Source organism: Scyliorhinus torazame, chromosome 9 (genome assembly GCF_047496885.1).
Source record: "Scyliorhinus torazame isolate Kashiwa2021f chromosome 9, sScyTor2.1, whole genome shotgun sequence".
NCBI classification, from domain to species: domain Eukaryota; kingdom Metazoa; phylum Chordata; class Chondrichthyes; order Carcharhiniformes; family Scyliorhinidae; genus Scyliorhinus; species Scyliorhinus torazame.
Window position 1 is genome coordinate 47,000,379 of NC_092715.1, and position 15,260 is coordinate 47,015,638.

At 45.9% G+C, this 15,260-nt stretch overlaps 1 protein-coding gene across 29 annotated transcripts in view; it reads left to right on the forward strand.

Annotated features, from left to right (window-relative positions):
- LOC140429166 (teneurin-3) overlaps positions 1-15,260 on the forward strand; it is a 3,593,949-nt gene that overhangs the window by 3,170,173 nt on the left and 408,516 nt on the right. Inside the window, exon 1 of one of the 29 annotated variants that reach the window (XM_072515828.1) lies at positions 8,437-8,675. The exons of the other annotated variants lie outside the window; for them this stretch is intronic. Coding sequence (XP_072371929.1) covers positions 8,636-8,675 — 40 coding nt within the window. The 5' untranslated portion in view covers positions 8,437-8,635. Of the gene's footprint in view, positions 1-8,436; positions 8,676-15,260 lie in introns of those variants that run through there. 29 annotated transcript variants of the gene reach the window in all.

A 15,260-nucleotide genomic window follows, 5' to 3' on the forward strand; every position in this document is an offset into this window, starting at 1 on the left:
TTTCAATCTCTGGTGACTCCACGACAATGACGACCTTAATTCTTCCAGTGGTCAGCAGGGAGCATTGAAAAAAAGAGATCCTGACTGGCTGTTGCGGCTTTATGGTCTTATGGCTTTCACATCCCTACCTAACTCAGGAAGCCTCAGTCCAGATCTAGCACCACAATTGTCGTCTCAGCTGAGATTTAGTAGCTGAGCATAGACAAGCAATCGAGATTAATGAGGCAGTGAGTTCATAAACCAATATTTAAGGGTGAAGGATGCAGTGGAGACATTTGTTCCTGATGTTTAGAAAACTGCAGCACAGGGACAGGTCAGCCGGCCAAATAGCTCTACGCCTGTATTTATGCTCCCCATGAGCCTCCACCAACCTTCATCCATCCTGTCAGTAAATCCTTCTACCATTTCTCTCTCATGTACTTTCCTCACTTGCCTGTAAATCCATTTGTGTTGCGTGTTTGGAGTGGGGAGGGGAAATTGTCAATGAGGAATTTCCTTGTATGTCTAACCCCAAAAGATCCCAACAGGTGCAGGATTGAGGATCGGAGGAAGATAAATTGGCGGGGGCAGGTGAGATAAATGAGTATTTGACTAATTGTCAAGTTTTCTTCTGATGCATCCTCAAAAGGATGTTCTTTGAATGGCGACGGTATATTTTTACCTGTTTCATTCTTCAAAATGAAAATAATTGCTGCCTGCCCCAAAGAAAGCATCTTGCAATAAGTTACTGACAGATTTGTTGGGTCTCAAGGAGGCAAGTCATCCCCTTGGAAAGAAAGAAAAAGATTGTCACTGCAAAGTTGCTAACGAGCGCAAAACTGGAGAAAAGAAAGGAACGGGGTCAAAGGTCTTCTTCCCTTTAAAGGGGATGTGTCGAGTCTAAATTGCCGACTCATCACTTCCGATCATTCTGACTTCTTCAACTCTTTAAAGTGTGTTGGTACAAACAATGGCCTGCTTGAGCTGAAAGGTTAATGGTAAACCAGCCCCTACGCTCCTTCATTGGAATGCATTGTAAGGCCTATGCCTCGAGGAGCATTTTCTGCTGTAAGCAAGGCTTTAAACCTCTTTGCATTGTGGCCACCTGAATGAGGTTGGACTGAATGTGAAAGCGGCAGTGATTTATTGGATTTGTCGGCCTGAGCTACACTAAAATTGAAATACTTTCTTAATTACTGAGACTTTATTTATGCGCGGATCAATTTCCCATTGATCTTCGTCAACAAAGAGAAAGACTCTTGACTAATCTTCATTTATTTTAAGCAACCAGAGTTGGAAATCTGCTTCAGACTTTGTGTCCCCATTTGCCGTTGAAAATTTCAAACAGGCCTTTAACTGGATACCCCCATCCAAAAAAGCAGGAGGCCATTTAATAATGCAAAAATCGTGATTTTGACCCTGATTCCAATTTTCAAGGCAATATTGGCAAAGCTTGTAGGATACATGTCAGTCTACTTTATCCAGGTGTTGCAGGGCCTTGAAGGGAAATTAGCCTCTCCCGAAGAGTAAGTTTCTTTTAAAGATATTTATGGGGCCAGGAGGAACAGGGTTTACTTGGAGAGACTCCCTTGGTTAGAAAAGGTGAAGGAAAGGTTTCATAGTCAGCTGTGCCTCCAGCTGGCAGCATTCTTGTGTCTGAGTCGCAAGGTTCTGGATTTGGAACCCAGTCCGGGACTTGAGTGCAACTTGAGGATGATACTCCAGTGCAGTAGAGAGGGAGTGGTGCTGTCTGTCAGATGAGTGCTTAAACTGAGCCTCCCCTACTCCCCCCTGGCCTGCTTGGGTGGATGTCAAAGATGATAGTTGAGATTTTCCGAACCAGTCCACCACCGGGATTGCCTACTCCTGCCAAAAGGACCTTTGCCCAGGCCACAGAATCTCATGTGGTGGGTCCCGGCACAATGGGGTCCAGAAAATTCCGGCCTACATGCCACTACTTTGAAGAAGAGCAGGGGAATTATCCTCCGAGTCCCAGCCAATATTTATCTCTTAATTAACATCATAAAAAACAGATTATCTGGTCATTAGACATTGCTGTTTGTGGGGGTTTACGGAGGGCAAATTGGCTGGCATGCTTCCTGCATTACAGGTGACTACTTCATTGACTATAAAGCACTTTGAGACATTTGGTGGTCATAAAATCAGCATACAAATGATAGTCTTTTTCATTCATGAAGCATTTTGAATTTAGGGATATGCTGTACTATAGCCAAATTTGCAGACAACACTAAAATAGGTGGGAAAGCAAGTTGCAATGAGGAAATAAACAATTTACAAATGGATATGGATACGCTGGGGAGTGGTCCAAAATTTGGCAGGTGGAATTTAATGTGGATAAGTGTGAAGTTATCCATTTTGGTCGGAAGAATGAAGAGGTAAAATATTATCTAAATAGAGGGGCAGCACGGTAGCAGTGGTTAGCACTGGTACTATGACGCTGAGGGCCCTGGTTCGACTGCCGGCCCTGGGTCACTGTCCGTGTAGAGTTTGCACATTCTCCCGTGTCTGCGTGGGTTTCACCCCACAATCCAAAAATGTGCTGGTTAGGTGGTTTGGCCACACTAAATTGCCCCTTAATTGGAAAAAAAAATTGGGTACTCTAAATTTATTTTTAAAATATTATCTACATCGAAACTTCAAAATGCTACAGCGCAGAGGGATCTGGGGTTCGTGCACAAATCGAAGAAAGTTGATATGCAGGTGCAGCAGGTAATAAGGAAGGCAAAATGGAATTTTAGCAATTATTGCTAATGGAATAGTGTATAAAAATAGGGAAATGTTGTTGCAAATGTGTAGAGCATTATTGAGACCGCATCTGGAATACGGCGCACAGTTTTGGTGCCCTTACTTGAGGAAGGATGTAAATGCAGTTCAGAGAAGGTTCACTAGATTGATTCTTGGCATAAAAGGACTTGTCTTATGAAGAGAGATCAGGCAGTTTAGGCCGATACTCGCTGGAGTTTAGAAGCGTGAAAGGAGATATAATTGAGGTATATATGGTGCTAAAGGGGATTGACAGGGGTGGAGTGGACGTTTCCCCTTGTTGGACATTCTAGAATGAGAGAGCATAGTTTGAGGCTAAGGGGTGGCAGATTTAAAACACAAATGAGGAATTAATTCTATCAAAGAATATGTGGAGTTACCACAGTGCAGTGGATACCAGAACACTAAACATATTTTTGGAGGTAGATAGGTTTTTAATTAGTAGCGGGATGAATGGTTATGGGAGTGGGCAGGAAGATGGAAATGAGGCCGAGGTGAGATCAACCATGATCAGATTGAATGGCGGAGCAGACACGAGGGGCTGAATTGCCTTTATCCTGCTCCTATTTCTTATGTTCTTATTATGATAGAGCAAATAAAAAGTGGTTTCCAATGGTCTAAAAGTCACAAGCCAGAGTCCACCGGTTCAAGATAATTGACAAATGAACAACACAGATTAAAATTGGGGAGCAGATTCAACAGTAATTTTCAAAAGGGAGTTGGATAAGTACTTAAGAAAATTGCAGGGTGTTGAAGAAAGTGCAGGGGAGAGGGGGCAATTTGATAGTTCTTCCAAAGTGATGCCACAGGCACAATTGCTTAACTGGGCAGCTGATGTGAAGGGAGAATCTATCGTCCTACTCCATCAACACAGCTTGACTCTTCCCTAACAATATTTTGACTAAAGTAGCACAATTCCAACTATGCCTGGCGTTGGTCCTGGCATGCCCTCCTTCACCCTTCATTGAACTAGGGTTGATTCTCTGACTTGTTGGCAATAGTAGAGTTGGGGATACACAACGCCATGAGGTTATATGTTGTGGTTGAGTACAGGTCTGCTGCTGTTCATGGCCCACAACAGCTCATGGATGCCTAGTTTAAGCTGTTGGATATGTTTAGCATCTATACCATTCAGCATGGTGTTAGTGTCACACAGCATGATGGGCAGTATTCTTAATGTGAAGACGTGTTTTTGTCTCCACAAGGAACGGGCTCTGGTTACTCTAACCAATGCTGTCATGGACATACGCATCTGTGGCAGGTAGATTGATGAGGATGAGGCCAAGTAGGTATTTCCCTCTTATTGATCCCCTCACCACCTGCTGCAGACCCAATCTGGCTGCTGTGTGCTTTCGGACGTCCAGCTCACTCGGTGGTGGTGCTCCCAAGACAGTCTTGGTGATCAACATTGAAGCCTCCCAGCTAGAGTTCAGTCAGTGCCCTTTTAATCCTCTGTGTTTCTCTAAGTGGTGTTCAACATGGAGGTGCACTCATAGAATTATAGAATTTACAGTGCAGTACGAGTACTGTTTTATATAGTACTGTTTTATCAGCTGAGTGGGATGGGGGAGTGGGGGGGGGGGGAGGTGGGAACCTTGCCCAGTTTTTGACCTAATGCCATGGGACTTCATGGGGTCCTGAGTCAATGTTGTGGATTCCCAAGGCAACTCTCTCCCGACTGTATAGCCATCTCATGTGGTTCTATTCTGCCGGTGAGACAGGCCGTACCCAGGGATGGCAGTGTGTGGGACATTACCTGTGAGCTAACATGGGAAAAGCCAAAGGAAGAAGAATATGAAGAAGGAAGGTAGCACCTTTCTCGTACTCAGGAATTCTCAAATGATTTAAAAAAACAACATGTTGATTCTGTTGCTCTGTAGAACAGCGCCATCGTCCGTTTGTACACAGTCAGCTCCAAAAATGACAAATTAGGTAGTAGGCCAGTTTTCATGGTCTCAGTTGAGAAATACTTAATGACCAGGGCACCAGGAGAATACCCTCTTTCTCTTCAAATGAGGATTCTCAATGTAGCATCTTATCTGCAGACAAGCATGCCGCCAATACTGCAGTTTCTCAGCATCGCCCTGATGTGGCAACCAGATTATGTTAAGGAAGTCTTGAAATGGAGTTTAAACCACAACCTTCTGAGTCAGAGAGGTGAGAGCTGGAATACTAAATTTCAGCTGAACATAAGCTACTGAAGAGCAACCTCCACCCACGAGCAATGTGATGATAACGAGCGGGAAGAGAATTACCAGAGAGTAATTTTTTTAAAGCCGGTTTGGAAGAGCTTGGAATCAGGAACATTTAATAATTCGTTCATTAATCTCCCGGACGCAGCGCCTCAACATTGACGAAAGCAGCCATTTTGCGCGCTTCTCCCGTGGCCCGACGCAAGCGCGATGCGAACGGGATAACGAAGCGGCCGAAACCCGCACTGCGCAGGTGCAGACATCTGAGAACATTAGGTCTGCAGAGATCACTTCATAAAACATTTCACAAAAGAAATGTGAAACGTTCTTATGCAATGATGCCTTGAGGTAAAACATGGCAGCGGATTCATTGTTAGTGGGCTAAACTTTGCCAAATAGAAAATTGGGGAAGACTTTCTGCTTAGATCAGGGTTTCCTCTGCACAGAGTGGCAACACTCAGATGAAGAATGCCTGAAAAATGGATAGGAGTCAAATATGGTGTGGTGCTTTGGAACTGTTACCTGATCAGTTGCCCGTTTACCTGGAGTCATGTCTATTATTTATAATTACATTGACACCGCCAAGTCAAGCTGGGGCATGCTTTTTTACAGTTGCTGACCAATTTAACGTAAGAACAGGAGAAGGTTATTTTGCTAGGGAGGGCATCACATTTAAGGCTGATCCTGGGAACCGAATGTGTGTACACTGACGTGCCGGCATAGATGTATTTAGTGTGTGTAGTTATGACCCTGTTGGTAGCAATCTATTCACTGGACTGGATTTCACATTTCTTAGCAGGGTGAGGGAGGTGGAACTGAAACTGTGATGTCCCCTCACCCCTGCCCTCACCATCTCTGCAATTTGAATCAAGTGTCGGATGGTCAATTCGTGGCCAAGAGGACTCGATTATCGGAGACTGGTGAGATGTTTTGTTGACGCGGCGGGGCTGCGCACCCAGTTTGGGAACAAAAGGTTGTGGTTTCAAATCTCAGTCAGGGCACTCGGATCTAAAAAATAATTAAAAAGACAAACACCCGGCGGAACTCAATGGCAGTGCCCAGGGGCAGTGCTGGACATTGCCAGCCATTTCACTGAGCACGAGTGTGAAATCTGCACTTAAAGTTAGTCTTGCTCTTGCCTCAGTTCAGAATTGAAGTTTGAATATTTAGGAGTGCTGTACGGAGGCTGGACTTTGGGATTATAAAGGTTGCAGTTGAATTTCTTAAGAATCAGAATTGAGGACGGCACGGCGGTGCAGTGGTTAGCACTGCTGCCTCACGGCGCCGAGGACTCGAATTCAATCCCGGCCCCGGGTCACTGTCCGTCTGGAGTTTGCACATTCTCCCCGTATCTGCTTGGGTCTCACCCCAATGACCCACATGGGCAGTGTACGTGAATTGGCCATGCTAAATTGCCCCTTAATTGGAAATTCTTTAAAAAAAGTAATTAAGTAAAAAGAATCAGAATTGATTTGAAGTCTGTTACAGACATTTTGTTTAAAGACCCCTTTCCCCATTGCAGCATTACCTCATAGTCTAGTAAAAGAGGAAATTGCATGCCTCCCAACAAGCAATGCTGCAGATGTGCTATTTTAAAATAAATACTTTGATTAAATTGTATTATGGAAGTAGGTCAACAACTGAGATGTGTCCACATGAGATGCTCTGGCAGCTGCACAAGAGGTCAAAGGGAAATTTGGTCACAAACTTCTGACTTGCTTTGAATCAGTGTGTCAGAAACCTTGGATGGCTCAGTTTGCAAGGCCGTGGCCAGGTCTGATTCCAGGTCTTCATCCCAAGTCCCCGTAAAGGATTGCGCAATTGATTTCAGCATCTCGGTATTAATGGAGAGTGTGTGGGAGGGAATAAGTAGCCGCCCATGCCTCCTGCTTCTGATCACTATCCAGTGTCTGCAACTAGGATGGGGTCAACATGGGAGCAGCACTTGGCGCAGTGGTTAGCACTGGGTCGACAGCGCTGAGGACCCTGATTCGAATCCCGGCCCTGAGCCACTGTCCGTGTGGAGTTTGCACAATCTCCCCGTGTCTGTGTGGGTTTCACCCCCACAACTAAAGTTGTGCAGGTTAGGTGGATTGGCCATGCGAAATTGCCCCTAAATTGGGGAAAAAATATATAACTGTGTACTCTAAATTTAGAAAGAAAAGAACATCAAAAACAAAAAAAAAAGGATGGGGTCAGCGTATAAACATAGATCAAGGATGGAATGAACCATCCTGCCAAGGATGACTGACACGCCAACATTCATTGTGATCAAAGTGTGTGAGGTGGCGCGACAGCATTAAAGTGTACTGCACAAGAGGACCTTCCAGGTCAGAGGGCCAGAGGGAGGGAAGGAGCATCACAACTCTGTATATAGCTTCATTAAAAGCAATCGGGGGGGTGGGGGGGGGGCATACAGGCCTCCATCACTAAGGCCTTGGCAGGCTTCAGACGTTACTGCAATTACCCAGCTATTCAATAGGACAGCCAATACCCCTTTAAATATCGATTAATGCTATCCTGCGGACGTTTAATCAAAACTTGGTTTATTCTAGTCATGGATAAACTGTGCCCCAGTTGGCAGCAAATTATGCATCTCTCAACATGTATCATCACTTATTCATCTGTGAAGTTTGAATCTCAACTGAAGTAACAGCAATGATATTTGGATAGGTCTTGGAGCTGAAGCCACTTGCTGTTCCTCCGTGCTATTATTGCTGAAAATTGTCTTCGGTATCAGCAGGGTGCGTTTTCCTGATGTTGGTCTCGGTTCATTACTTGAGTGGGCAACTGGGGGATAATGGAGTATAATCTGTCACTATAGTCTCTTCAGGGCAGTTGGAATCAGCTACAGCAGTGTTTATTGTTCTGTGAGTAAATGCAGCGCAGAACTCTCCTTATCTCCTCCCATGACTGCCAGCGCTCCCCCCCCCCCCCCCCCCCCCCCACACACACACACACACACACACACACACACACACACACCACCACCAGCCCCCCTTCTCACCCACCAGGCAAGTGTGAGAGGTCACTGATGTTCCCCATCCAGAGACAGAAACTGGCAAGTCACGGCAGAGTGCCCCCAATGTCTCGTGAGAGACTTGCTGTTCACTCAGTAGTTTTGTTGGAGGTTGCTTGCATGATGGATGCCTGAGCGAAGCACTGTTACTAATGAATTATGACAGCTTTGTACTCGGCAGGGCAGAAAGGTTTCAGTTCAGTGTTTTTAGGACACAACTTAATTGAAGACACTCAGAATGGCAAAAATAAAGGCTCTGGCCATGATCGCTCTAAGTGCGTACAACGGAGAGGCTTTTTCAGCTAGCCAAAGGGGCAACGTTTAAAGCTATTATAATAGCTGAATAATTTTCCGAGAATGTTCTCTTCCAGCCGCTCCTAATGCAGTTATTTGTCTATTATTCAACTCGGCCCTTGCCTTCTCACTGAAATGCTGACCCGGCTCGTACTGCGGTGCGTGTGTAAGGAATAGGTTGATCAGCGCCGTCGTCTCAAGGTTGATTGAGGGAAGGAGTGAGAGGGCTCCGTGTGGTGCTCAACATCAGGCAGGGAGGATGAAAGTCTGAACACTTCTCAGTAGCTGCCCCCCGGAGACATGGTAGGAATAGACGAGCAACAAACTCCGTACAACAGAGGAGCAAACTTTCTTTGTCATTTTCTCCATGGATGTTAGTGGTGACAAGGCAATGGACTGTCAGCCCGGTGAGTTGCCGAGACGTTTTTCCCACTTGTCCTCGCTGTCCTCCCAATTGAGAATCTTCGTGCCAGCCGCATAGATCTGCTTTATTGATGCTAGAAATTGCCTGTCATTCTAATGCCAGCGAGGTGCTGTACTGCTGATTTCCATGCTGCACAAACTTCTGACTTTGATGCTTGTTTAATTTTAATTATTCCTTCCGTGCCTGTCAGCTTTGTGCGACTCAGCCCTCTTAACTTCTACATACGAGCCACTCTTCAGTGCTTTTATTTTTTGCTGCCTTCCTCTTTAGATCCGCGGCATATCTCCTGGCAGTGTTCTGTGTTTCTGCTGTTTCAGGAATACTCCTGCAGTCGGAATGGTGAATAGGGATGGGGTTGAGGTGTTTGCGCTCCTGAGTGTCGAATTGTGTACCCATGCGCCCCGAGTGACTCCCGACATTCACTGCTCCATCAGACACGTAGTTTCAGTTTAATCCTCCCCACTCCCCTCCCCCCAGTCTGCCAGCAGCATGAGTGGGTTCATTGAAATTATTATTGCAATCATTTCAGTCCATGTTTGCCACGCTGAGTTAGGAGAAGGCTAGGCTCCTTTTAATATGCGTCGTGATGAATAGAATATTGCAAAAGGGATTCCAAGAAGCATCTGTGGATGAGAATAACTATATTCGCTTTCCTTCACAAATGAGTACAATACAAATATGATTGGCTGCGCTCTCTGGACTTAGTTGAAAGATGGGGACCGCGAACGCTTCAATTTTCAGGGAAGAAAAATCCAAATTTGGGATTACGATTTCTCCTACATTTGACAGCAAGACCTCACTCTCCTTCCCCCTCTCTCTCTCTCTCTCTCTCTCTGACTGTCTCAGCTTTATGAAGTGTCCCGAAACCTAGGCATTTATTTGCTTTAGCTCAGTTCAGGATCTTGCTCCAGACCTCCCGTTAATCGGCGCATTCCCACAGCAGTGCAGATATTGCTCTCCCACGTTTTGTCCTTTATGAGATCGGTTTTCCTTTCTTCACCAGTAAAGCTCTCGTTTATAGGGACACTATTTTTCCAAAAGAAGTGATGCGGCGGGCGAGCTGTTGATGTCCTGGCATAAACAGTTGCTTTGAGAATGGCACTGAAAGCAGACTTGAGTACATTTTAAGAAGTTGCGATGTGGAATGACTAATTAATTCAGTGACTAGTTAAATCAGCCTAAGGTCGGGGCAGTTGTGATATCTCGTAAGCAAGTGAAATGACTGTTTTCCTCAGTGTTATGGAAAATATGGTTTCATCAAATCATGATAGTCCAAAAGGAGAGAGAAAGGTGGTATCTTAGCCCATGTTTCCCAACTAGTTCTTTGAGTACCGAGCTTTCCCCAACATTTTAATACGATTCCTGAGTATTTTGGAACTAAATCCCTGAAAGAGCAGCAGGCAGTTTAGTTATCTTGTAGTAGCTGAGATGCCATTCCCCATGCTCTGTGCTTTGGAACCCAAGTAGTTCAGAAATGCACCGAGTGCAGAGCTGGAAAACCTAACTGGTTGCGCTCAGCTTTTGTGCCTGGACCATTTGTGTGTTTGGCCGCCCCTTGAGTACCTGAGCAATAGATCAGGAAAGCAGGCAAAAACTCGATATTGATAATGAAATAACCTAGGAAGTACATGGCTTTGTGGTGCCAGAGGGCAGCATTGAACCGAGAGAAGTACCCATTAGATATATGGGACGATTTTGAACCCACGCAAGCTCTGCGCGGAATCGGCGGCGCAGGTGGAAAACTGCTTGAATCAGGAAGCGCGGGTCTCGCCGGAGAGATTGTGTTTCCCTATTGTCCCCTCCCCCTCTGGGAGTGATCCTCATTTGAATATATTTAAATCATATTAGCAGGCCCCCGCCATATGATCCCCCTCACTAAATATCATACGTTGGCGAGGTTCACAACAGGCTTGGCCAGACGAGAAGGAGTTGAGGGCATCCCTCCCGGGTTGCAAAGGTAAGTACAGCCACGGGGTGGAGGCGTGGAGAAGGACATGCCCGGCACTGCTAGGCACAGGTTTGGCAGTGCCAACGTCTTCTAGCAGCAGTACCAGAGGCAGGCCCTAGTGATAGCACCATGTGAAGATGCATTGATGTGTGGTGAGGGGGGGGGGGGGGGGGGGTGTTGCTGGCGACACTTCTGTGGTGTTGGTGTGGGGGTGGAATGCTGGTGATGATTGTCAGGCGGGCGAGAACCCCCAAAAGTTCTGTGATTGGGGATGGGGACTGTTAAGCTGCAGCGCTGATCGTGGCGTCGATCCCTGGGGAGCCGGGTGCCAGCTCTATGAAGCCCCGCCCTACCAGTGCAATGGCATAAACCACACCCACTCTAAGAGGTTCAATATTGGAGAGAAAACTGGTCTTTGCAGCTGGAGAGTTACACACCAGTTTTCAGTCTGAGCCTGACACTTTGCCAAATTCTGGTAAGATTCTGCCCATAATCAATGGTGATCTGCAAACCTTTGCCCAAAACAATGCCATGATTGAATGGGATCTAATTATATAGGTGTGAATCCAATTTTAGTACAGTGGCAGTAATTGAGGAGGCTTTGGGGAGCAGTTGGTAATAGCCCAACCTCTGAGCCAGAGGCTCAGGAATTTAAGTCTCTCTTCAGGAGTTGGATGACCATGGAAGGTGTTTTCATAACCTGGCTAAAACAGGTTGGCTATCAACCTTCCATTATGCCTGATGGCAGGCTATAAGAGTGGGAAGGTTTCCTGGTTGGCTGCGCTGCTGAAGGCAATGGCAGGTCAATGCAGTACATAACCTGGTGGCACAGTGGTTAGCACTGCTGCCTCACAGCACCATGGAGCCAGGTTTTAATTTCGGCATTGGGTGTCTGTGTGGAGTCTGCACGTTCTCCCCGTGTCTGCGTCGGTTTCCTTCGGGTGCTCCGGATTCCTCCCACAGTTCAAAGATGTGCAGGTTAGGTGGGGTTCCGGGTTACGGGGATGAGTCTGGGGAGTGGGCCTAAATGGGGTTCTCTTTCAGAGGTTTGCTGCAAACACGACGGGCCAAATGACCTCCTTCTGCACGGTAGGGATTCTGTGGTTTTATGGGCCAATCCAGTGGAAGCCCCATGGCTACCGATGCCCTTTTAGGGTTTGGTACCTGAAGGAAGGGACAGGTTATATTCTACAGTCCTAAATACTCCCATTTCTTGTTGCAAGCCGTGCGACATTGAGAGTTGTTGTTCCAAGTCGGGAGAAATAATACTGTGGATGTCGAAGTGAGGGATATAAATGAGAGGAAACATATGTTTCCAATAAAGAAACCATTTGAGAGAATTTGAGTACTCAGATGAAATTAAATCGATATTTTGCACTGTTGCCCATAGTGGTTGAAAATTAGAGCAACTTCTGACTTTCACTTGCTGCATAGCTTTTTATTTTTATAAATTTAGAGTACCCAATTCATTTTTTCCAATTAAGGGCCAATTTAGCATGGCCAATCCACCTGGCTTGCACATTTCTGGGTTGTGGGAGCAAAGCCCCCGCAAACACGGGGAGAATGTGCAAACTCCACACGGACAGTGACCCAGAGCCGGGATCCAACCTGGGACCTCGGCGCTGTGAAGCCACAGTGCTAACCCACTGCGCCACCATGCTGCCCGACTTGCTGCATAGCTGAGGGAGACTGGAGTATGCGAGCTCAGTTCTTGTCGGTGTTGCATTCGTGTCTCAAAGCTTTTAGCAAGGACAGGGTTGAATTTGAGTTTTTATTATGGTTTTTGTTTTGGATAAGTAACTCAAAAGCATTTTTAAAGCTGCAGTTTGTAATGCAGCTTGCATCCTATTGTGGAACCCTTCCTTTGGTAGCATGTTCATGCTGTTCAGTTCAGGTCACTTTTCACCCAAGGTGCAGTGCATGTGGGACAGAACTTGCCTCACGTTGAAGCAGGTTTTGTAGTTTAACTGGCTGAGCCAATCCCCAGGTGTCACTTCTGATGGGACTCTCCAGACGCTGGTAAGCAGTACAATTATTTCCCTGCTAACATCTTTGGGATAGCACCACTGAACATCCCCTACTTGTTGCTCTGAGGAGCCACTTCAGTATAGCATTCAAAAATGTTAAAGTTTTATTTCCAACTCCCCTTAGAATTTGCTGTGAGTGGAACCCTTTAAATCTCTGACATGCGCCTCAATAAAATCTTGACACCACTAAACTCTGGAATAAGATGTAACAGCGCATTTTGCTTCTCATTCATGGTGCCACTTGGAAGTAAACTTTATAGGAGAACCCTGAAATTCTAAAAGTTTCCATTGTTGGGAATTCTGGATGCTCTTCGGAATATTGTGTGACATGGGATGCAGCCCGAGATCAGGAATTTGAGTGCCCGTCTTCCATTGTTTCTGTCCGCTCATTTTAATTTGAGGGACTTGTGCTTCCAAAACTCTGGCGATGAATACAAGGGCCAATAAACGCAAAAGGATAATAAGAAATTGATTCACTCCAAGTGTGGATAGAATGTAGAACTTGCTAACACGGCCAGCTGAGGTGTATGTAATTTGTTTAGTTGGGGAGCATCATAGAACATACAGTGCAGAATGAGGCCATTCGGCCCATTGAGTCTGCACCGACCAACTTAAGCCCTCACTTCCACCCTATCCCCATAACCCAATAACCCCTCCTAAACTTTTCTTTGGACAATAAGGGCAATTTAGCGTGGCCAATCCACCTAACCTGCACATCTTTGGACTGTGGGAGGAAACCGGAGCACCCGGAGGGAACCCACGCAGACACTGGGAGAACGTGCAGACTCCGCACAGACAGTGAACCAGCGGGGAATTGAACCGGGGACCCTGGCGCTGTGAAGCCACAGTGCTAGCCACGTGTGCTACCGTGCTGCCCCAAATCTCCACCATTAGCTTGTGTTATATTGCTGGGTGGCCATCAACGGTAAAGCAATCAACAGACACCAATTTCAAAAGCAAACCAGACAGTAGAAAGGTAGAAAGGCTGAGAAGGGGCAGGTGGAACGGGAGGAAATCTTTCAGGAGTTTAATCCGCGGTTTACATGGCCCATTTCGGTGCCGACCATCTGTCTAATTCTCTACAATCTGTTTTGTGGGAGATCAATATCAATCCCCGTCACTTGGCTGGTTGGCCATCAACAGTGATGGCAATAATGCTGCAACAAAAGTCCTTGAACATTCGCAAGACTGAGATAGATAGGTTTAGAATCAGTGGGGAATTAAGGGTTACGGAGATAAGTCCCTTTGAAAGTATAAATAAAATGGAGATGTTTGTGTCATTAAACTACTGGGGAAAATCTTGTACTGCAGTAGGTTGCTTTCCAATCAGAAGATAATTCCCCGATCGCCAGCATGGAGACTTGTACATGAAAGATTTCTGAAAATCCGAACCTGTCTGTGCAACTCCTGACAAGGGGCATCCCTTCCTCTTCATGATCTTTCCTCGGGAGGCTGAGCGATTAACTCTGTAAAGGTTTGAAACACTGAGTCAGAGACAACTGACAATTCATAGAACCCCTACAGTGCAGAGGGAGCCTTTCCGGCCCATCGTGTCTGCACCGACCCTCCAAAAAAGCACCCTACCCATGCGCACTCCCCCGCCCTATCCCCGTAACCCCGTGTACTGTTCATGGCCAAGCCACCTAACCTGCACACTTTTGGACATTAAGGGGGAATTTAGCATCGTCAGTCCACCTAACCTGAACAACTTTGGACTGTGGGAGGAAACCGGAGCACCCGAAGGAAACTCACGCAGACGTGGGCAGAACATGCAAACTCTGCACAGTCACCCAAAGTCCTGATGCTGTGAGACAGCAGTGCTAACCACTGTGCCACCGTGCCGCCCTACAGGGTTGAATAATGTCCAGTGCTGGGCTGGTGTCACATTCATGCCAAGTCTTTCTATAGGGTGGTTTTACAATTAAATTGCAAATTATGTCTGTCTGCACAGGGACCAAGTGTATTTTGAGTCAGGGTGAATAGATGGCGCGAGTCTCACAGCTGATAGCAGTGACGTGAAGTGATCACATCATAATAGTATCCAGCTTCCACATGTGCAATTCTAAGTTAATTTTCAAATTCCTTATTGAATTAACACAATAAGATTGGTGACAACACTGCATAATTTACCTTGATATAAAAAATAATTCTTCCATGCATGAGTGCTCCACAACCCTTTTTGTTCATCAGATACTGTTGTGACACCCAGGTTTATCGACATCATCATCATCTGTCAATGTCCTTTCTCGGCACAGAGACAATTGACTTCTCCTTTTACACACTCCTTCCTTCAGACTTTGAGCGTAATTTAATGGGGAAAAAACAGAGTCCGCTTTTGGGCTCATTTAGTGGGGTGCTTCCCGTCACCTGCAGCAGCGAGAAGGATTCCACGATTGAACAGCACTCTCTCCTTTTACACGTTTTATCCTTTTACACATTCTCTCCTTTTACACACTTCTGTTATACACACTTTTTCTCCTTTTGCACACAATCTTTCCATCTTTTCATACGCAATCGTTCCACCCTTTTACACACTCTCTCTTCCTCCTCTTACAGATGCTCTCTCCTTTGTACAGATGCCCATTCCCTCATT